Source organism: Bidens hawaiensis, unplaced genomic scaffold (assembly GCF_021521415.1).
Source record: "Bidens hawaiensis isolate Kalapana, Puna unplaced genomic scaffold, B.hawaiensis_p1.1 tig00034679_1, whole genome shotgun sequence".
In the NCBI taxonomy this organism is placed as follows: Eukaryota; Viridiplantae; Streptophyta; class Magnoliopsida; order Asterales; family Asteraceae; genus Bidens; species Bidens hawaiensis.
Window position 1 is genome coordinate 147,572 of NW_027496016.1, and position 19,380 is coordinate 166,951.

Genomic DNA, 19,380 nt, shown 5'->3' on the forward strand with positions numbered 1-19,380 from the left:
TAGATACACAACAAGTTTTGTGTCGGTTACATGACAATAATCAAGTATGGGGTTGTGGTGTTCCCCATGTATCACATGGATTCACCATGCATACCGATTTTGAGTCGGTACCAGCTAGATGAGGTGCGTTTCCCCATCGGTACCACACCCAAAATTATCCCATCCTATTCCAATATCATGCATACACTCAAAGCACGATTATAACTACTAGATTATTAGCATTTTTTCTCCGTTTGTAACTTACATGATCATTGGTTACTTGTTTCAACCATGATATCCATCTAGAAAAGTACATAATTAACGATCGACTTGCTTTCGTAATTAACAACCACCGGCAAAAAAGATGTGAACACCAATAAGACATGTATATACCATGCATGTTGCTGAATTTTTTAACAAAATATGTAGGATGCATAAATGAGTTAACTTGGGTAACAAGGCATATAAACAACCTAACAAGGATTTTGTGAATCTTTAGCTTTGACAATACAACTAAAAAAAAAGTCTTATCTTCCATATATAATTCTATCAAAGTCAAACTCTTCATTAGCATATATAATATAAACACATACGTAACCATTTACTTCAACCACTCCATTAACATTTTTCCATTTTTGAATCTTCAAACACACACACACACATATATCTAATTTTGATATCCAAGTGTTTCAACTTTCAAGCTTCAAGAAACCAGAAAAACACCAAAAAAATGTTTTCGAGATTCATCCGTGCTGATTTTATGTCGTCTTTGAAACCGAACAATGAACCTATGTTAATCAAGCCACTTTCGAAAACAGGTTCCTTGAAGAACAAGGAACATGCATGGAATTTGCTTGATAAAAGTTTCATAAACTTGAACATGTCAAAGACTCCGCAAACAACGAAGTTCGTGAGACATAGCAACGTTAATCCGCCACCTGAAGCTCCTCTTCCATCTGGATCTCCTTCCGGGTCTTTGTAAGATTTAGCTAGCAATTCTGTTTTTATATTTATTTTATAAAAACAGGAAAAGTAAAATCTACTTGCATCAGTTTTTTCTTTGACCATAGGTTTTCTAGAGAAAAATGAACTTGTAGGTCCCATAAATTTAACTGCTTTCGAATGTGATCCTAGCTTGAACCTGATTGGTTATGGGTTTGACATTAGGTTGATACCTAGTAGCAATCCATGACTTTACGATTGTCACCATGTTAGTTGTCTCTATATGTACCTAACCTTTTAAGTTTGATATAGTGTTACAAGCTTATTTTTCTTAATGGGAAGTCATAAGTTCAATTCTTGATGAATTTAGTTTGGAAAAATGGTGTAATTTACAAGTAGTGTAGTTTGACATTAGTAAAAAGATTTGTATAATGACCAAGTTATTAGTGAAATAATTCATTTATGGTTATAAATATTAAATATATATAAAATAAATTATTATGTGATTTTAAAGTTATTTTGAATTCTGAAATGTACGTTTCTAATACTCTATATATTTACTAATTATCTGTCTTTGTCTCATTATTCTAATCTCTGCACTAGTTATAAGTAGACCATATTTTATTGCATTATCTATACACGTGTATTATAAAAGGATATGTATAAATTATAAATTACATAATGACATTAAGCGTTGATATTGTTTGTTACGTTTTCTTGGATCGATCTTTAAGTTCTTACTTTTTTTTTATTAATTATTTCTTTATATTAATTTTTTAGTAGTTTTATCATATTGAAAGTTAATGACAATTTAATACATATTGTATTATAAATACACATTATATATTATAAATATAGGTGAAATTAACGTACAAATGAAATTAATGTGCTAATTATGATAATCAAGTAGAGTAATTATGCAATTACATCATCACTCTATGATGTAATTAAATAATTATTATACTTGTATATATAATTACTCTATTTGATTCTCACAATTAACGTGTTAATTTCATTTGTATTTTATCCAAACCTTATAAATATAAATATATAGACATTGACGTTATTCTGTAATTCATTTTATATGTGTGCCACATGCAATATATTAAAAACTTGAGATATAATATATGATTTTACTGTTGCAGGAGAAATTGGATTGTGGGAATGGTGTTAACATTCGTCTTACCTTTTTTCACCCATAAATGGGGTTCCTTGCTTCTACCAAAAAGTAAGGCCACAAAACTTTAAAACTTATATTTAAAGACAACTTAAAGTGAACTAATTAATAAATATGCAGATAAAGTGGACCAAAAGATAGAGACGACTGAACATGTAGTGAAAATCGTTGAACACGCTGCAGAAAGAGCAGATAAAGTGCTAGATAGTATTACCGAAGATCTTCCAAAAGATAGCCAACTGAAGAAAGCTTTGGAGTTTGTCGACGAAATAGCCGAAGGAGTCGCGAAAAGTGCTCATGTTGCAGATGAAATCATCAATAAGGTTAATTTCTCTGCCTAATTTTTTTAAGTACATATATATGCATAGGTGTAAATATTTGTTATCCTATTTTACCTCGTTGTCTGTACGTGTTTGTTTAATTTTAACACTAATAAAATGGAAATGAGCAGGTGGAAGAAGCTGAAGATAAACCAGAGTCGTTTGTTACTCATGAAAATTCCAAGGGGGTGGTCCACAGGTAGATGAAGACAAAAAAGACCAAGAAATAACTGAGGAACAAGAAAGTAATAAAATACGCAAAAAATAAAATACAACTGAAAATTCCTTTTACTTGTAAAAATAAATTATAGTTTATATACTTACATTTCATTATATAGTTATGATATAAGTTATATTGTCATTTTCATCACCAAGTCTAAGCAATTTATTGTATTATAATTTACAGACTTGTAATTATTTGAATATGGGAAATCGTGGATTAAAATGATCGAGCCTAAGTTAAGAAAGAAAGAATTAATTTGAAAGCCGTGAAGGTTGCAAGAAAGCTTCATTTATATACTACGTACGTTGTGATGAAAACGGATCAAATATATGACACATTTAGTTGATTTTAATCTTACATTTAATCATCAAATTGTAATTACTAGCATCTAGATTCATATATCCTGTTCAAAAATATCTAGTTTCATATATGTTAGATACGTGTCACTTGTTATATGTTGGATTTGTTGAATTTACAGCTCGTATTGGGTATACACCATCATGATCTTATCATGTAGCAAAAGATTGCATGTAGGGATTTCCATTATCTAAACAACCTCAAATTCACCCAAAAAAAAAAAAACTCACAGTTAAGATCAAATACAACATCATGATCACAATTAATTTATTTATATTTTATCAATTTACAAGTTTCAAACAATTTAAAAATGCCTATTATATTTTTTAAACTCATATATAATAGATGAATAAGCAGTTCAACGTATATTTTCTACATTTTTATGTGTCGCTTTCCTTTTTATATATTACGACAAGTAATACAAGTATTTATGCTTCAATTGGTTGGATTGAGTTTTAAACCTAACCCATTATAAATTATTCTACAAAGCCATCGGCCAAACTCTTATTTTATCGTGTTTTTTTATTTTTCTTTTTTTTAATATATTTTTTGGTTTATGAGGCTGTTTTCTTAGTTTAAATTAAATTATATATAACTATATTAAATAGAAATATAACTGTTGGAAGTATATATGTTAATATTTCTTAATTTGTTTAGTGATAATTATTTTGCATAAAAGTATTAATTGTTATTATTAATAAAATAAAAAATTATGTACGTTATATTAAAATATAAATCAATTAACATATAAAAATACCTTTCCTTTATTTTCGCCCTGGTTAACTATTAAAAAATTGTTGAACACTTAATAATTGATAATTTATCCATTTGAAGATATTTATGTACAATTATCTTGATAATTAAGGATTTAAGGTGATGATGATGGATCAAGATTGGATCAAATATTAAATATATGTAAACCAACATGTGGGATAACCTAATTGAATAAGAAACCTTCAACAGTTGACCATGGAAAAAACAATGTGTGTACCAAACTTCAAGTTTACGTTGTATTCTACAAATAACATAAATCAAACACACACAACTTCCAAACCTAGAAAACTATCCATACTTTGTTCAAATGGCAAGATCAAAGGGCATTTCTTACGGGCGCTTAATCGTTAAAAACCTTCAAACTATAAACGTATCAACTCGTTCTCATGGTATGCTCCCAAGCAAGACTATGGCTTGCCAGGCCCGGCGAGCATTTTGCGATTTAAGTGGCAATCAAACACCTGCTCCATCACCACCACCATCATCGTCTTCTTGGAGTTCAAACAAGTAAGTATATATCTGTGTCTAATATTTATAAAGTTAGAGGGGGAGGCACGTTTAGCCGAATGCTAATGACCCTAATGCTGTAAAGTAAGCTCTTTATTAAGCTTGTTTCCAAAATTTTAAATTTTTTTTTTACTGATCATGATCACTTTCTTTTTAGGAACAAATGGACAGCCGGAATAGTGTTAACAACGGTTATAACCTTGCTACAATTTAAAGGTACATATACACTTTTATTGCATGGTTTCAAAGTTAAAATACACAAAAATTAAATTAGTTTTTGAAACTAAATGATGGAAACATGCATTTACATATGCAGAAGACGTAGATTTGGTAATTGGGACAGCAGAGGAAGTAATAGAAGTGGTAGAAGTTGTAGCAGAAGCGGTGGACATGGTGGCGGAAAAGATTGCAGACGATCTTCCAGACGGTAGTAAGCTCAAAACAACCGCGGAGGCCATTGAAGGAGTGGCAGAATCTGTCGCCGAGAAAGCCCAAAAGGCCGTAGCTTTCATCGATGAGGTATCCACATTGGTTGTAAAAATTGTTATGTATCTTTATATATATAAATTTATGAGTTTGGATCAAATACAAATTAATTTAACATGCAAATTATGAGAATCAAGTAGTGTAATTATATATACATCATAGTGTAATTACATAACAACACTACGATGTAAATACATAACTACATTACTTGTATATATAATTAATTACAGTATTACTTGATTTTCACGCTACATTAATTTGTACGCTAACTTTCCCCTATATATAAAACTTGGGCGCTCGTGCCTGCAACTTCAGACGAAATCCGTTGAGCATTATAAACCTCATCCCCTAATCTTCCTTCAGCACCACCGTTCCAAACCTCATCGAACCCATTCCTCAAATTCGCTCTGCAAACCCTATATTAAACCATTGATTCCATCACTTCAACGATCCGGCCAAAAAACCCTCTACACCCCAGATTCAAAAAAGTAAAGTGGGAAGGGCGTTGCAGATGTCCGGGACGGACACGACTTCGATATTCACGACTTGTCTCAAACAAGAGAAAGAAACAAGTATCTTATTTTTTATAGATATTCACGATATGTTTGTTCTTTTATATAATTATAGGTTCAAGCAGCTGAGAAGAAGTTGGATCCAGTTATTGAACCTGTCAAACAACTAACCCAAGTTGCTCCATCAGAAGCGAGTTGATGTTGATATTTGTTCATTAAAGTTTATATTGAAGGGTTTAGGGTTAGGTGTTATTAAGACTTGAATTTTATTATTAATGTGAAATTAACATGGATATATTCCATAGATTGTATTGTGTATTTCTTTAATTGCCTTCTATCTCATCTACCATAAAAATATTATAAGAAAAGTATGCACATTGACACATCGTTTATTTGTTTCATGTGCTAATGTGCCCTTCCAAATATTTAGCGTAATTTTTAACATATTAATTCAGGTTTTCGATAAAATAATATACTAAACAACAGATATGACAATTATATGATTCTATTATTTGAAATTTGGTTTGAACTTGCAGAAAAAAAAAAGGATTCTCAGATATTTGTAACTTTATAAAAGTAACTAAATGCAAAATACAAGTAAAACTAGTCAATACAGTATGGTAACATACATTATACTCGTATGTAAACGCAAGTAACACTAACTGATCGACTATCGGAAAGTTTAATTTCACGAGTGGCAATGTATACAGTAAAGATCGTATTGCACACAGTGTGCAAGTTGCCATACGTACGTACCTGCACCATGTAAGGTATATACGAGTGTGCATGATGCCTAAAATAAAAAGCATTTATATTTGGTATTAAATGATTTTGTGAGTATTATTAAGAACCTAATCCCATTGCAAATTAAGAAATACAACCGCTATGTATGAAAGAGATAATTACCATCAATTATTTATATTAATATGTAGCTCTAATAATCAGGACTTCATCTTTAACCTTTGGAGTCTAGTTATTTGTGGGGTTTGAGATTAACTTTGGTTTATAGTGACGTTTCTACATTCTAACCCATATTATAACCCATGACATAAAATTTGTCTGGTCTCATTATAAAATTCATTTTAAAAAATAGTTGATGATAATAAAACAATGTGATAGATATTGGAACAATAAAACCAAATAATAGGATTCATATAAAGGATCTTTTAATTTTCAATTAAAGTACCTTTTATTTGAAGTTTAATCCCAAAATTGAAAAATTTCCCTTTCTTGTGCCCAAAGGGAGACTAGGCAACGTAATTAATCCAATTTGTAAAACTACAATAACTTGTGTCAACTATATTCACCCATAACGTGTGGAAATGTCACGATTATTCAAAGACGTCAATTTCAAAACCATTTTGTGCCTACCTTTTAACATCATATTCCTCATCTTAATACACTCGTTAAATACTTATAATAAAATCATCAATAAAACAGTACTTTAACATCCAAAGCCCCGACTTCGTTTTTCAAAATCTTCAAGTTTAAACAATCCTGAAACTAATACTCCGTAATATTCAACACACGGATTAATTAATGGCGATAACAATTGTTCTAACGTCCGTTAATTTTATCCATCATACTGAATTTCCTAAGAGGTTGCCGATCACCCGTTTGGCTATTAGAAAGAAAAGAGTCTTTTTTGGCTTCCAAGATATGCCATTGCACACTTCCCGCCAAGCAAGAGGCTTTTTGGTGTACAACATGCAACCCGGAAATCATCCTCCCCCAACCGGCGACTCCATAAGTTCATGGCAAGTTGTATTTTGATTCGATAAATAAGTTGTTTAGTTTTATATTTGTTATGAACGAATATTTATAAAATTAGTTTACATTTTCTCCTTTTTTTTTAAAAGTTTGCATCTAAATTTATATATTTCTTCATTACAGGCAACAATGGATTGGAATAATAACTGCAGTGGTCGTGCCATTTTTCAGTAGAAAGTGGATCAATTTATTGAAAATTAAAGGTAAAAGTTAAAAAAGAACTCTGTTTTGACTGCTTGCGGATCCAGAAATTTTTTTCACAGGGGTCGGAAATTTTTATTGTCGGTACTAATACAATTGTCGGGTCCAACTGGGTCGGGTCGAATCTGGTCGAGTCGGGTCATATATATAAAAGTAGGATTACCAAACAAAATATTATATAACAAATATATTAAAGTTGTTCACTACGAGTTTTTATTTTTTGAAATCTAACCATTATATCATCTACTTTAACATTGACAAGCAAGTCTTTCTCAATGTAACAAATACAACTGTCGCTTAAATTTTCATCACCCGTTCGATTATGCAAATCGGACTTCACAAACTTCATCGCCGAAAAGGATCTTTCAACGGTTGCGGTTGCGACGGGTAATACGAAAGCTAACTTTAATAAACGATACACCAATGCAAAGGAATGGTGTTTCTTTGTTTGAACCATTAATTGAACAAGACTTACTAAACCATTCAAGTTTCTAAATCATTTATCTCCTTTCAAATTATCGATGTATGTCGCGAGTTCAACCGGCAGTCTTCTTTTATCACTTTCATCAAAATTATATGGGTACAACTCGACTAATTGTAATATTTTTGGAATAGAAAATGCCCGAAAATTATCACAAGGAGTCAAATAACTCAAAGAAACAAGTAAGTCGGATGTTACCTTGTTAAAACGATCCCCAAACTCTTGGATTTGCAAATCTAGAACCGCATTGAAACAATCATACTCATAATAGTGGCGATTTTTCATGTTTGTTTTTTTTTACATGGTCTAAATATCATAAACCTAAAAATCTAAAAGCCAAACTAAATTAGACATAAATTGAATGTATTATGTTATACCTGGAAGGATGGAAAAAATTTTAGTGGACGTGAGGGTTGTTTCCTGTTGAAAACTTGGAAACAATTTGTAGCGTAGTAGTGGACATGAGATTGTGTGAGAAGATAAGGTGTCAAGGATGACGTGAGATTGGTCGGAATTTCCGATTCCTGTGAGGCAGTGACTGATGAGAAAAGGACGAAGTGATGCAGCAGAGGCGGTCAAAAAAATAAATTTTAAAAGTTAGAATGAGATTGGGTTTTGGGCTAAAAATTGAGTATGGTTTGAATTGGGTTTTGGGCTTAAAAATTGGATTGGATATTGGACTAATGGACTTGTTAATATTAAAGTCATATTTAATAGGAAAAATTGTTTATATAACGTTTATATAATTATATTTATAAAACTGTCATTGTATTTTTTGTTAGGGTTAGTCTCAAAATATCATGGGGGTCGTCTCGAAATTATACAAGATACGGCTTCAAAGTTTCACAGGGGTCGGTGCCAAAATTTTAGTGGACGTGAGGGTTGTTTCCTGTTGAAAACTTGGAAACAATTTGTAGCGTAGTAGTGGACATGAGATTGTGTGAGAAGATAAGGTGTCAAGGATGACGTGAGATTGGTCGGAATTTCCGATTCCTGTGAGGCAGTGACTGATGAGAAAAGGACGAAGTGATGCAGCAGAGGCGGTCAAAAAAATAAATTTTAAAAGTTAGAATGAGATTGGGTTTTGGGCTAAAAATTGAGTATGGTTTGAATTGGGTTTTGGGCTTAAAAATTGGATTGGATATTGGACTAATGGACTTGTTAATATTAAAGTCATATTTAATAGGAAAAATTGTTTATATAACGTTTATATAATTATATTTATAAAACTGTCATTGTATTTTTTGTTAGGGTTAGTCTCAAAATATCATGGGGGTCGTCTCGAAATTATACAAGATACGGCTTCAAAGTTTCACAGGGGTCGGTGCCAAAATTTTACAGGGGTTGGTCGGGAGTTTTTCGGTGTATTAACACTAAAAAAAATTCACAGGGGACGGGGGACACCCCCCCTATAAAGTGGCTACGCCCTTGGTTTTGAGTTTAGATAAAAAAAAAAAATCTTCATAGATTCATTCATTTTCTTTATGACTTATGAGTTTCATGCATTGGGTGGGTTATTGTGGTTTTTGACATTTAATGGCAAACTGAATTTTATCAATGCAAAATATAACATACTAATAGAAAAATAACTATGTATGTCCCTAACTTTTATTTATTTTGTTTAAAACAAATTATAACATTTAGGATAATACCAACTTCTTGTTCATGAGAAGCATGCACGGTTACTAAATAACAAGTTTTAAAAAGTGACTAAAATCCAATTTGCCACAATTAGTTAAAAAGTTTTGTAAACGTTTTTTTTTTTTCACATGTAGATGAAGTTGATACAGTGGTCGAAGTAACAGAGAAAATAGTAGATCGTATAGAGGAAGTGGCTGAGACGGTCGACAAGGTTGCAAAAGACGTCGCAGATCATCTCCCCGAAGGTGGAAAACTGAGAAATGCCGTCGTGTTCGTGGAAGGTGTGGCTGAGGAAGTAGCAAGAGAAGCTCACTTGGTTGACGATTTCCTCCATGAGGTTTCTATTGTTATTTTATTTCTAGTAATTTAATTATCTCGATTATTAGAAAGTTACTAAAATAAAACTTTTTGGTTTTAATTTGGTTTGATTAGGTTGAAGAGGTAGAAGAGAAGATAGAGTTGTTGGTTGAATCAGTTAAGGATCAAAATAAGCATGCTCATGAAGATTTTAACACAAGTTGATGAAGAATTAGTTAAAGTATATTAAGTTCAAATGTATATAATTCTTTATTAAAACATTACATTTTTTTAAGATTATTTCAGGTTGTACGAGAAATGATAGTAATTCATGAACGATAAGTATAACTGTTTCTATTTTTATTCCAAGGTAAAGTTGTATGTAATTATGAAAAGTTTACCTAAATCCACTACAACAAAACTGGACAGACGTGACACAAAAACTTTTGTAAATATTTCGACCGTATCGGTCCCATTGTGACAACCCAAAAAATTTACCTATTATCAGAAGATTTCACAAAGCCCCTATCACTTAGCTTTTGACTTTTCGAAAATACATTAGCTGATGATATAAGTGGCGGATCTAGACATCAATTTTATGAGTAACGTTCAAAAAATTGTGTTTACCAAATTCACATAATTTAAACAAATAAAAATATAAACACGATAATAAATATTGCAGATTTCTTCTCTTGGGTTTTTTAAAAGCTTGAAATCGAGTGATCACATAATCTTCTTTAACTTTATCAAAACGCCTTCTCTTTCAACCGCACAAGTTAAAATATTGTTCAAATACCTATCACTCATTTGATTGCGTAAATCCGTCTTTATAAGCTTCATTTTAGAAAAATATCTTTCAATGATTGCGGTTGCAACCGTAAATTCAGCGCTAGGTTCAATATTCGATAAACCAAAGAAAAAGTTGTGTGTTTTCCGATTTCCACCATACACAAGCAAGGTCACACATTGTGGTTGAAAAGCCATTTTAACACCTCCGACCACTAGGATAGTTTGTCCATTTAAAGTCATAACCTCGTGGTTTTTAGAAGCCTTTTTAACAAAATACACTCTTCTTGTGTCATCTAGTTGATTAGGATGACAGCTAGCAATATGTGGTCAATAAGGAGGACCCGAATTAAGATCATTTAAATCAATTGTATTTCTTATTGAAGGACTTAAAGCCGAGGGAATAATTGGACCAATGTTATCACTTTCCTGCATATGATTATCATTATTTGAATTTGGAGTTGGAATATTTGAACTAGATGTTGGACCGCTATCATTTTCTTTCCTTTTTCATTTAAAGTTATTGCTAATAAGACTTTGTTTTATCATCTTTCAAATTTCCTAAACAAAATTTAAACCATAAACTATTTCAATTTACACATAAAACCTAAATCCCTAATCAATTCTAATTTAGACATAACCCTAGATCGCAAATCAATTCCAATTTGCAATTTACATTATCCAAATATTCAATAATCCATAATCAATCATTCAATTGTCCATAAACAATGGTAAGTTAACAATTTATACAAACAAATAAAAAATTCTAATTTTAGATAAAGCAGAAGTCTAGATAAATACCTAAATTGTACAAGTAAAAGTCGGACCGTGGAAGCGAAGGCCCCATGCGTTGGCTACTCAGCTGCAACGTGGAGTTCCGGTGAGGCGGTGATCAGAGGACAACCAAGGGACATGGGTGACTGGTGGTGGTCATGGAAGGCTGGAAGCGGCTGTTGAGCTTAATTTTGTTTGATGTTTCTCGTTTACGAACAAAAGACAAAAAAAAAGGTTAATGATTTTTATTTGCTTTGGGCTTTAAACATTGCTTGAGCTTTAATTGATTTTAACTTTTAAATTGGTTGACTTTAAACAAATAATGCTAACGTAATATTTTCTCAGAAGTAATGAAATATGAAGATCGACACAAAAAAATGCACTACCTACGAAAAGCTACCCCTAGTTGTGAACTAAGTTCACCCCTGCGATGAATTAGTAGTTCTTGTTTCTTTAGTACTTTTGGTGGTTCCTATCTCCATCATGTTCCTTGGATTATTTACAAGTGGTATCCAACCTCTTATTTTGACAGCTTTAGTACTTATGAAGTCTCGTTTTTGTTTTTGTAGTGGACCAATATGTTAACTACCACCGAGCAATTTTTTATTAACATTATGACACCAAGTCTTCCTCAAAATCATAAAATTGCAACAATCTATTTTCGGTCTATAATCAACAATCGCAAATATGTGAAAATACAAAAGAACAAAAAATGAAAATATATAGTCCATACGCAAAAGTTGTGACCATTTAACGGCCGTTGCAAACTTTTAAGGCAACTCGTTTGAAAAAAAGTTAATTTAAAATAACGGCCGTTGCAAACTTTTAAGGCAACTCGTTTGAAAAAAAGTTAATTTAAAATAAAATACTTGTCACGTACAAATCAATCCCAATATAGCAGAATATATATTCGTAAGTAAAAGCGTAGAAAGCAAAAATAAATTGTTCTCAAATTAGTAACAAAAGAATAAAAATATTTAAAATCAAAAAGCAATTTCGGCCACAAATCAATTGCAAAAATACTTTAAAAGAAACTAAACTAAAAATTTAATTGGTGAAACAATATGTGAAGAAAAAAAATAAGCTAAAACTAAAATGTTGATCGTAACGTCGTATAATAGAGGGGCAGTTTAAACAAAATCTAAAAATAGTTTTTGGTCGTGAACGCTTTGCAAAATTGTGGAAAAAATTAAAACATTCTAAACTCATGTGTCTCAGCGATTAAATTTACAAATGCGTTCTTAAACACGGAAATTTATAACCGTGGAACAGAAAACATAATATCATCCGTACTCGATGGTACAATATCCATACACAAACAAATTACATTGTCTTAACATAATTAAACGATACATAAACATAGCCAAGATATAAGTCGTCCGCTACTTAAGTATGCCTCGGTGCTAGTCACGCCCTCGAACCTCAGCACCTTCTAATTTGATGTGCATATAGCTAACCTCGTTTAGTGACATCTGATTTTTAAACATTTAGAGGAACATAATGTAAAATTTGGAGCAACACCAACTTAAAGGACCCGAATGGATAATATGAAAAGTATGAGGGTGGTACGGAAGATCTCAATGGGCGGTTTGGTGGAGATCCAAAGTTCAGGGACCAAGTTGAATAACTTGGTGTCATAGTTATATTTTATTTATTATTAAATAAATTAGAAGTCTAGTTTAATTATGTTTCCTAGTTTGAGTATGATTGGAATTTTGGGTGTTATATAAACTCATCAAAAGGTTTATTTCTAGTAGAGTAGAAAGAGTAGAAAGTATTTTGTTCTTGTTTTCTATTAATGAAAAGAGTCGCATAAACGTTTTATGCAAAATCGTGTTTGGTGTTCTTGATTCACTTGCTCTAAGGTTTAACAAGTGGTATCAGAGACTAACGATCCATGCTCGTGTTTTCGATCGGCAGTAAGTCTTGATTGAAATTATTTGAAGTAGTGCTTCCAATCAAAGACATTGGAGGCAGTTAAAGTTCCGGTAGAAGGTGTTAAAGTAAGAGAAAGAATTCGGAAGTTTCGAAAAAGCCAGTCAGTCAGGTTGTTTGTTCGAACGAGCAGGATTATTGTTGGTGAAAAATAGTGCCACCGTCGCCACAAAGTCCATAAAGTTCAAAAGTCAATTCTTGAAGGAGTACAAGTCGGTGGGATTAGAGTGCATCCAAAAGTTCAAAAAGGAGAATTCGACACATTCTTATTGATTGGGAATTGTGATGAGAAGAAAGTCAACACACATTATTTGTGTTCTGTGTTCACGTGAATTAAACTACATAACCATCACAGATTGTGGTGCACATAATTAGAGGTAAGAGATCACCAAAATATAGGGATAATAATAAAGTTTATTTTTTGTTTCTTGTGGGAGTTTAAAGTAGTCATTAACTTTTTGCTGCAAATCCGCTAAATATTTCAAAGTCCGATTAGAGTAAGTTTCTAGTCGTAACAAGAGTTGTACCCACATCAGTGAATGCGAAACAATGGCAGAGTTACAGATGGTAGGAGGAATCAAGAAACTTAACCAGAGCAACTATAAACAATGGTCGACGTGCATCGAATCGTATCTTCAAGGTCAAGATCTTTGGCAGGTAACGAACGGTACCGAGACGAGACAACTTGCAAACGTTATTAACGGTAGTATCGGAAAGTGGCAGGTGAAAGCAGGCCGTGCGATGTTTATCATCAAGACAACCGTGGATGATGATGTTCTTGATCATATTCAAGAACTCGAATACCCAAAGCAAGCGTGGGATACACTGGAGACCTTATTTACGAAGAAGAACGATGCTCGATTGCAACTAGTCGAAGGTGAGTTGATGACGGTTTCCCAAGGGGATCTTCCAATCGCACAATATTTTCGTAAGATGAAGAACTTGTGTCGCGAGATTGGAGAACTCGATCCACAGTCTCGGGTTAGCGATGCTCGTATGAAGCGGATACTAATTCATGGTTTAAGGCCGGAGTATCGTAGCTTCGTTACCGCTATTCAAGGGTGGGCGACCCAACCGAGTATTACCGAGTTCGAGAATATTCTTGCCGGACAAGAAGCCTTAGCAAAACAGTTAGCCGGGGTGTCGATTAAAACCGAGAGCGAAGCCTTGTATGTTGGAAGAAAGGAGAAGCATCAGTTCTACAAAAATAAGATTCGTGATGGTGAGAAAGGCAAGAGTAAATATTGGGAGAATGAGAAACGTGACCGACCCAAGAAGAGAGAATGGAACCGGAAGGGTCGAGTTGAAAACTCTGAAGAAGATTCATCGGACGAAGAGAACCGAGACAAGGAATCAAGGTACCAACCAAAGCAGTTTCCGTTTAGGTGCCATAACTGTGGACAAAAAGGACATATGGCAAGATACTGTCGAGAGCCTATGGAGGAAGGTAATGCAGTTGTGGTTAAAGAAGAAGAATCGTGGGATGTGGAGGCTAATATGGCCGAGGTTCAAGGAAAATACACAGTTGATACCGAATTCAAACCGAATATGGTAGATGAATGGTTTGAATAAGGCTCATGTTGGTGGACAAGTCAGGAAGTAGTGCTAGAGTCGAATCCGTTGAAAGTAACATTGGAATCATTTATTGTTATTTTGAATTTAGATGATGAGGAAATTGTGTTTGAAGAAGAAAATACGGTTGATCAAAACGTAACCGTGACGGTAACCGAACAAGACGAGAAAGAAACCATGTTGAATGAAGTGCACGAGGAGGTAGTTCCGTCTCATGTTACGGGTTGTCATGGTGGAACAGAAAACGTTGAAGATCAACAAACCAACAAAGTTGACGTTGGAGTTTGCATGAGGTTCATGCAAAGTTCGGGTGATCCGAACAAACACTCGAATAAACGGGCGAATGAAGGAGTTAAGTTCGAGAAGGAGCATGCATCAAGTGAAGATGGAAGAATTGCTTTGAGTACCATGATAGTTGGTCATAAAGTTAAGAAAGCAAAAGTCGTTTCCAATCTGAAATCCGGTAATGTAGCTTTAAAAAGTGGTAATCTCGAAACTAAAACAGTTGTAACCAGGAAAAAGAAACCTGAAGGTAGGGTTATGAAGTTGAATCCAAGAATCAAGCTCAAAGAGGTGCGAGCTTTACATGGTGTGAAGGATCTTGGAGGAAAAATGAAAGTTGGTATTGAGAGGGAGTGTAAAACTTGGAGCAACACCAACTTGAAGGACCCGAATGGATAATATGAAAAGTATAAGGGTGGTACGGAAGATCTCAAGGGGCGGTTTGGTGGAGATCCAAAGTTCAGGGACCAAGTTAAATAACTTGGTGTCATAGTTATATTTTATTTATTATTAAATAAGTTAGAAGTCTAGTTTAATTATGTTTCCTAGTTTGAGTATGATTAGAATTGTGGGTGTTATATAAACCTATCAAAAGGTTTATTTCTAGTAGAGTAGAAAGAGTAGAAAGTATTTTGTTCTTGTTTTCTATTAATGAAAAGAGTCGCATAAACGTTTTATGCAAAATCGTGTTTGGTGTTCTTGATTCACTTGCTCTAATGTTTAACACATAACATTTATTAAATATATCAACATCACATACATACTCCATAGAGTACCAAAACTTTCATATTGTACCATACCTTATGCCACAGCGTCAACCCCCCTGCTACAATCCTTTTAAAGTAGGGGTGTTCAATAAACCATAAAAAAACATATCGTAAACCAAAAAATCCAAACCAAATCGAAACAATAAATCAACAGTTAACAAAACTATTTATATCTAAATTCATTATTTGCGGTCAACATTTTTTTAGCCTATAATTTTCAAGATCAAATGGCTAAAAAAACGAGACCAAAAAGAAAATTGAAACAACGAAACCGAACTATTTAAAAAATTCAAAAACCGAATATTCTAATTTTGGTTTGCTTTTAGCCTAAACCCTCCCAAACTAAACCGTACACATCCTATTTTAAAACTCGTGCATCATTACAAGACGTGAGGCGAAGCCACACGAAGAAAATGAGTGTTGCCTTTGGATGAGTGGTTATAGACTTATAGCCATGATGTTAGGCGAAGCCACACGAAGAAAATGAGCGTTGCCCTTGGATGAGTGGTTATAGACTTAAAGCCATGACGTGAGGCGAAGCCACACAGGTGTGGGCCGTTAGCTCAAAACTGTTTCTAATAATCACCATCACTCATAGGTCATATCATCCATTTTCTTAAAAAAAAATTTAACAACCAACTAAGTAACATCGAGTACTTTGTATGCGGCCCCTATTGGCTAAAGGTAGCTAGCCCGAGCCGGCCACGAGTCCGGACGGACGGAGCCTCTAGCGGTCCACCTATTGAGGGATTCCCTGGATAAAACCCGACCCCGATGCCCGCCAAACGGCGCGAAAGAGAGGGGCCGGTAAAACCGGGTGAGATAAGGACTCGAACCCTGGCAAACCATGGTATCCCTATATCTCCAATATAAATTGGTGATGGTGAGATTTAAACCCACTATCTCTCACTAGTAAAGTGAGTACTTTACCATTGAGCCTCATCCAATTTATATCAATTTTCTTAATTAATGGGACATTTATTTATTTATTTAATTTAAATATTTTTTTTAAGTTTATTAGATTTGTGAAAGTAGTACGATATCTTTTTTGCGAGTGATTTCACCTATGTAGCAGTAATTTGTCAGGTCTTTTTCAGTTTTTTATGAAATCATTACGGATACCCAAAGTTTATTTAACCATCAATCATATATTGTTGAAAACTAACATACATACTAAGATCATGTGTAAAACTAGATATACTCGGGCATTTTATAATATGTGGCGCCTAGTCAGCTTTTAGGCATTTTACAAAAAGTGGGTGTAGTGGGAAAATACCCTCAGCCCCCCCCCCCCTCTCTACCTCTCTCTCACAAGACCCCCAAAATCTGTGCCTTCCTAGCGTTGTGTACAAAACGCTTTACCAAAACGAAAGAGGGGGGGTGTGCCCCTGGTATTTTGAAGCCTAAACGCCACAATTTGATATGAGTACGCGTGGTCTAATAAATTAACACGATTTTGATATAATATTATAGTCTATTCAACTTTGTGCTGATCCACGTTCCTCTCGTTGCTGAATAATTGGTGATCATGAATTATTAAACACATGTGAATGTTGATGGATTCCCTTCACAAGATAAACTTTTGAAACAAATGGCACATTGGCAATTATTTCACGTTGTCTTTGTCCCGTTCTGCATTCTAACATCAAATCTCTATAAAAGAGTAATAATGAATAAAAAAATAGTAAAAGTGTAAATTTTATTTTACACTTATCGTACGTGTGTTAATTATATCGTATAAAAAATTCCCACGAGAAATGACTAGAATTGTTATTAGTATTATAGGGTAGGATAAAAGTTTGAAAGATGCATAATTAGTGTTAAGATTAGGGTTGTTTATGAACCGAGCCGAACCGAACGCAGACTTGCTCATACTTGGTTTGGTTTGAAAGAGAGCCGAACCGAGCAGATTGAATTTTAAGAAACGAGCGATATGTTTATGCTTGAACTTAGTTTGGTTTGAAACCGGACGGTTTGGTTTGGCTTGGTTTTGTACAATTTTTTTAATTTTAAATTTCTAAAAACAAAAAATATCATTAATTAAAGACTTTCAACTCTAAAATATCTAGACTTCCAACCCTAAAATGTCTAAACAAAAAAGTTAACAAGAAAGTATATATAAAACGAGTAGCTAGAGCTATATATTAAACTTTAAAGTCAACACAAAATAAAGAAATTTAAAAAAAAATAAAATATAGTTTATCTTTATATATATACACTTAAAAAACATATATTAAAAAACATATATAAAAATAAAAAAATAAAAAATAATTCAAGCAAAAGCGAACCGAACCGAAACGAGTGAGGCTTTGCTCGTGCTTGGTTTGTTTTCAAACCGGACTGAGGCGAACGACTCACTTCCAAACCGAGCCGAAATCGAACGAGCAATTTTCGAGCGAGCGATAAACGAGCGGCTGACAGTTTTGACAGCCCTAATTAAGATCATTCATATTTAAAAGTTTATGTTTAATTATTAAAATATTTAACATGTGTTTAAAAGGGGATTAAAAAGTCGGTGTCTTGTTTAAAAAACATATGCTTTTAACACGGTAAACATAAAATATAACACCAGTTATAAAAAATTAAAAGATTTTTTAGCAGGATGTTTGTGATATAATATTATAACATTAAATAAATTTGTTCATCGGAAAGGTGTGGAGTGTTATCATGAATTGGTGCAAGGATCGACCTTCTTTGCATTCGCAACCCGTGATTTGTTAGAACAGTACATGTAAGTATTCGCTATTGTCTAAACGGAAAGTTAAGGCGTTCCATGTCATTTGTTTTGACTTACAATGATATTGTGTATTTGGAGTCAAGAAACTCGGTGATATTTGAAAGTAAAACGGTTTCGGTGTATGAGGTGATTGACAGGATCAAGGAATCTAAACTTAGCATGGCAAAGATCGTATACGTTTGGGTTAAGGGTGCAATGGATGGTCTTGGGTGATGATAATAATCGATAAAAATGTATGTTGATTGTAATGTGGGTGTTGTTGCTAGTTTCTTGTTAGCTTTTGGTGTGTAAAAGTTAATAAAGTTTTGTTGATCGTTTAAAAAAACAATCCAACCAAACACGTTTCTGTCCGTTTTACAAAAATTATCCTCATGTTTGAGACTTATAAATCAGATCCCTATACATAAGACTACGAGAAATTCTCGTTTTTAGCGTTTATTTTCTAACAAATTTTCATTTTAGTCCTCCTTTCAAATGTTCCATTTATTTTGTACTTACATACTATATATTATATGTTTAACAAGTTACACTACGACAAAAGGTACTTTTGTTCATATTATATGATGTACGCATGCATGCTTCACACTTTTACTTTTCAAACCACGACATCGTGTAGGTGGCAAGGTATTGTCATATTGCTTCATTGGTGGTTAGGTAACAAAGGAGTTCAAACTATGCACTTGAATATTGAATAATTTATTTCGATGTATTGATTAAGTAAAGACAATTAACCTTCGGTTCTCATAGTGTGTAGTAAAATCTAACTGTTGGAAAAGATTGTTTTCCTACTAGGTGAAAAATAGTATTTTCATTCATTTGTTAAATTTTTTAAAGCTGGCTTGAATTGCGACATGAGATGG

General features: G+C 33.3%; 3 protein-coding genes and 1 long non-coding RNA gene across 4 annotated transcripts; all 4 read left to right on the plus strand.

The window, feature by feature from the left end:
- The first annotated feature begins 484 nt into the window (after positions 1-484).
- On the plus strand, positions 485-2,672 carry LOC143586482 (uncharacterized). Its single transcript, XM_077068024.1, has 4 exons — positions 485-957; positions 2,067-2,149; positions 2,219-2,421; positions 2,550-2,672. The coding sequence occupies exons 1-4, from the start codon at positions 710-712 to the stop codon at positions 2,619-2,621; spliced, it is 606 nt and encodes a 201-aa protein (XP_076924139.1). The 5' UTR covers positions 485-709; the 3' UTR covers positions 2,622-2,672.
- A 1,237-nt stretch (positions 2,673-3,909) lies between these two features.
- On the plus strand, positions 3,910-5,518 carry LOC143586483 (uncharacterized). Its single transcript, XM_077068025.1, has 4 exons — positions 3,910-4,279; positions 4,437-4,495; positions 4,596-4,798; positions 5,393-5,518. Exons 1-4 carry the CDS (start codon positions 4,080-4,082, stop codon positions 5,474-5,476), a joined length of 546 nt encoding a protein of 181 aa, XP_076924140.1. The 5' UTR covers positions 3,910-4,079; the 3' UTR covers positions 5,477-5,518.
- Positions 5,519-7,169: 1,651 nt separating this feature from the next.
- On the plus strand, positions 7,170-9,899 carry LOC143586484 (uncharacterized). Its single transcript, XR_013144715.1, has 3 exons — positions 7,170-7,250; positions 9,505-9,707; positions 9,803-9,899. It is a non-coding gene; the product is annotated as an uncharacterized LOC143586484 (long non-coding RNA).
- Positions 9,900-13,711: 3,812 nt separating this feature from the next.
- LOC143586492 (uncharacterized) lies at positions 13,712-14,734 on the plus strand. The gene has a single exon (XM_077068032.1). It carries the CDS (start codon positions 13,712-13,714, stop codon positions 14,732-14,734), a length of 1,023 nt encoding a protein of 340 aa, XP_076924147.1.
- The last annotated feature ends 4,646 nt before the right edge of the window (positions 14,735-19,380 follow it).